The sequence below is a fragment of the Monoraphidium neglectum genome (genome assembly GCF_000611645.1).
Source record: "Monoraphidium neglectum strain SAG 48.87 unplaced genomic scaffold scaffold04222, whole genome shotgun sequence".
Classification (NCBI taxonomy): domain Eukaryota; kingdom Viridiplantae; phylum Chlorophyta; class Chlorophyceae; order Sphaeropleales; family Selenastraceae; genus Monoraphidium; species Monoraphidium neglectum.
In genome coordinates this window covers 3,561-5,038 of record NW_014009407.1, presented here as the reverse complement: position 1 = coordinate 5,038, position 1,478 = coordinate 3,561, and the positions used below count along the sequence as shown (strand labels likewise).

Here is a 1,478-nt window from a genome sequence, read left to right as displayed (position 1 = left end):
CGCTGAGCACGGCAGCCACCCCACCAAGCCCCACCAAGCCGCCAGACGGCGTGGCCCCCGCGCCCACATGCCCCCCGCCCCACCTGCTCTCGCCGCCCTCGGCCGCCTGGCGCAGGCACAGCAGGCCCAGTGCGTCGCCTTGGGCATCAGTGTGGAAGCCCATCGCCGCGGACTGCGTGGACTCTGCGTAGAGCTTGCCCGCGCCGTTGAGCGCCTTAATGTGGTGCACCATCGCGCCGTTCTTGCGCTGGGGGCTGAAGTTGAACCCCATGTGGGCCGCCACCCCGAGGTAGGCGACGAGCGCCGCGACCTCGGACCACTCGCCCATGGGCAGGCCTCGCAGCAGCTGGAAGCCGCGCCCGCCGGCGCCGCCGGGGCGGAGCTGGGCGTCGGCGAGGGCGGCGAGCTTGGGGCCGAGGCGGGGCAGCGGGAAGGCGGCCGCGGTCAGGCCGACCAGCGCGGCGCTCAGGCCGGGGCCGCCGGGGGCGTTGGCGGCGGCGGTGAACGCCGCCGTGGCCGCCTCCAACTGGGCGACGTCGTCGGCGGTGAGGGTGTATATGAACTCTTGCTGGCGGCCGGCCCAGGTCGCGGGCGTCCACACGCGGGAGTCGGCGATGGGCGTGAAGGGCTGCACGCTGCCCTGCGGCCCGCTCGCGGCGACGCGGCCGGCGGAGCGCTGGGCGGTTGCGGCCTTGGCGGACGCCGGGCACACGGCCGAGGCAGTGCGGGGGATGGTGGCGACCATGTTGGAACGCAGGCTGCGGAACGTCTAAAATTTCTCAAATTCGTTATGGCGTGTACTACGGTTGCGTCTGTTGTTTGTCTTTGAACAATGAAGGCAAATGACCGAACCTGATGACAGGTGGCCCGGGGCCCCGCTTGATGAGACTCTTATATGAATTCGTGGCACGGTATCGGATTCTCTGCTTGCTTGGTCCCCACTTTTCGCTTGATCAACTCCGTGTGACCCAGTCACACGAGGAAGTGTGACATGGTCACACAGTCAGGAATGTGTGGGCATGGGTGCTGCAAATGCTAAGTGAGCATTGCCACCCGGTCGGTGTGCTGCCTGAAAGTCGTGTGCTGCCTCTGTGGCGCGCCTGCACCTCGCCGCTGCAGGGCTCGCTGGCGGGAGGGGCGTCTGCTGTGCCCTGCTCTGTGTGCACACCGCTGCAGCGGCACCCGGGGCGGCCCATACTGTGAGGTTGGTGATTCTCTAGAGGATCTCTGCACCACCACAACGTCGAGGGCTCCACCCGAGCTTACGGGCTCTAGTGTGCGATCCAGCCAACCAGTGGCATGTGCAGCGCGGCTGCAGGCGGCTCGACCGCGACCCAGGCGGCAGGCGCGGCCTGCTCCTTCAGGGTGCCGGGCCTTGTTGGTTGGCACACCGTCAGGGGTGACTGGCGGTGGCACATGCACCGTTGTGGCTCACATTGCACGTGAGGAACGAGTCCTGTTTTCACATACTTTTTTTT

At 67.5% G+C, this 1,478-nt stretch overlaps 1 protein-coding gene across 1 annotated transcript; it reads right to left on the bottom strand.

Moving 5' to 3' along the window:
- Positions 1 to 146: 146 nt before the first annotated feature.
- MNEG_14049 (hypothetical protein) lies at positions 147 to 745 on the bottom strand (the record flags this gene model as incomplete). Its single annotated transcript, XM_014037480.1, has 2 exons — positions 147 to 183; positions 267 to 745. 2 exons carry the CDS (start codon positions 743 to 745, stop codon positions 147 to 149), a joined length of 516 nt encoding a protein of 171 aa, XP_013892934.1.
- Positions 746 to 1,478: the final 733 nt, after the last annotated feature.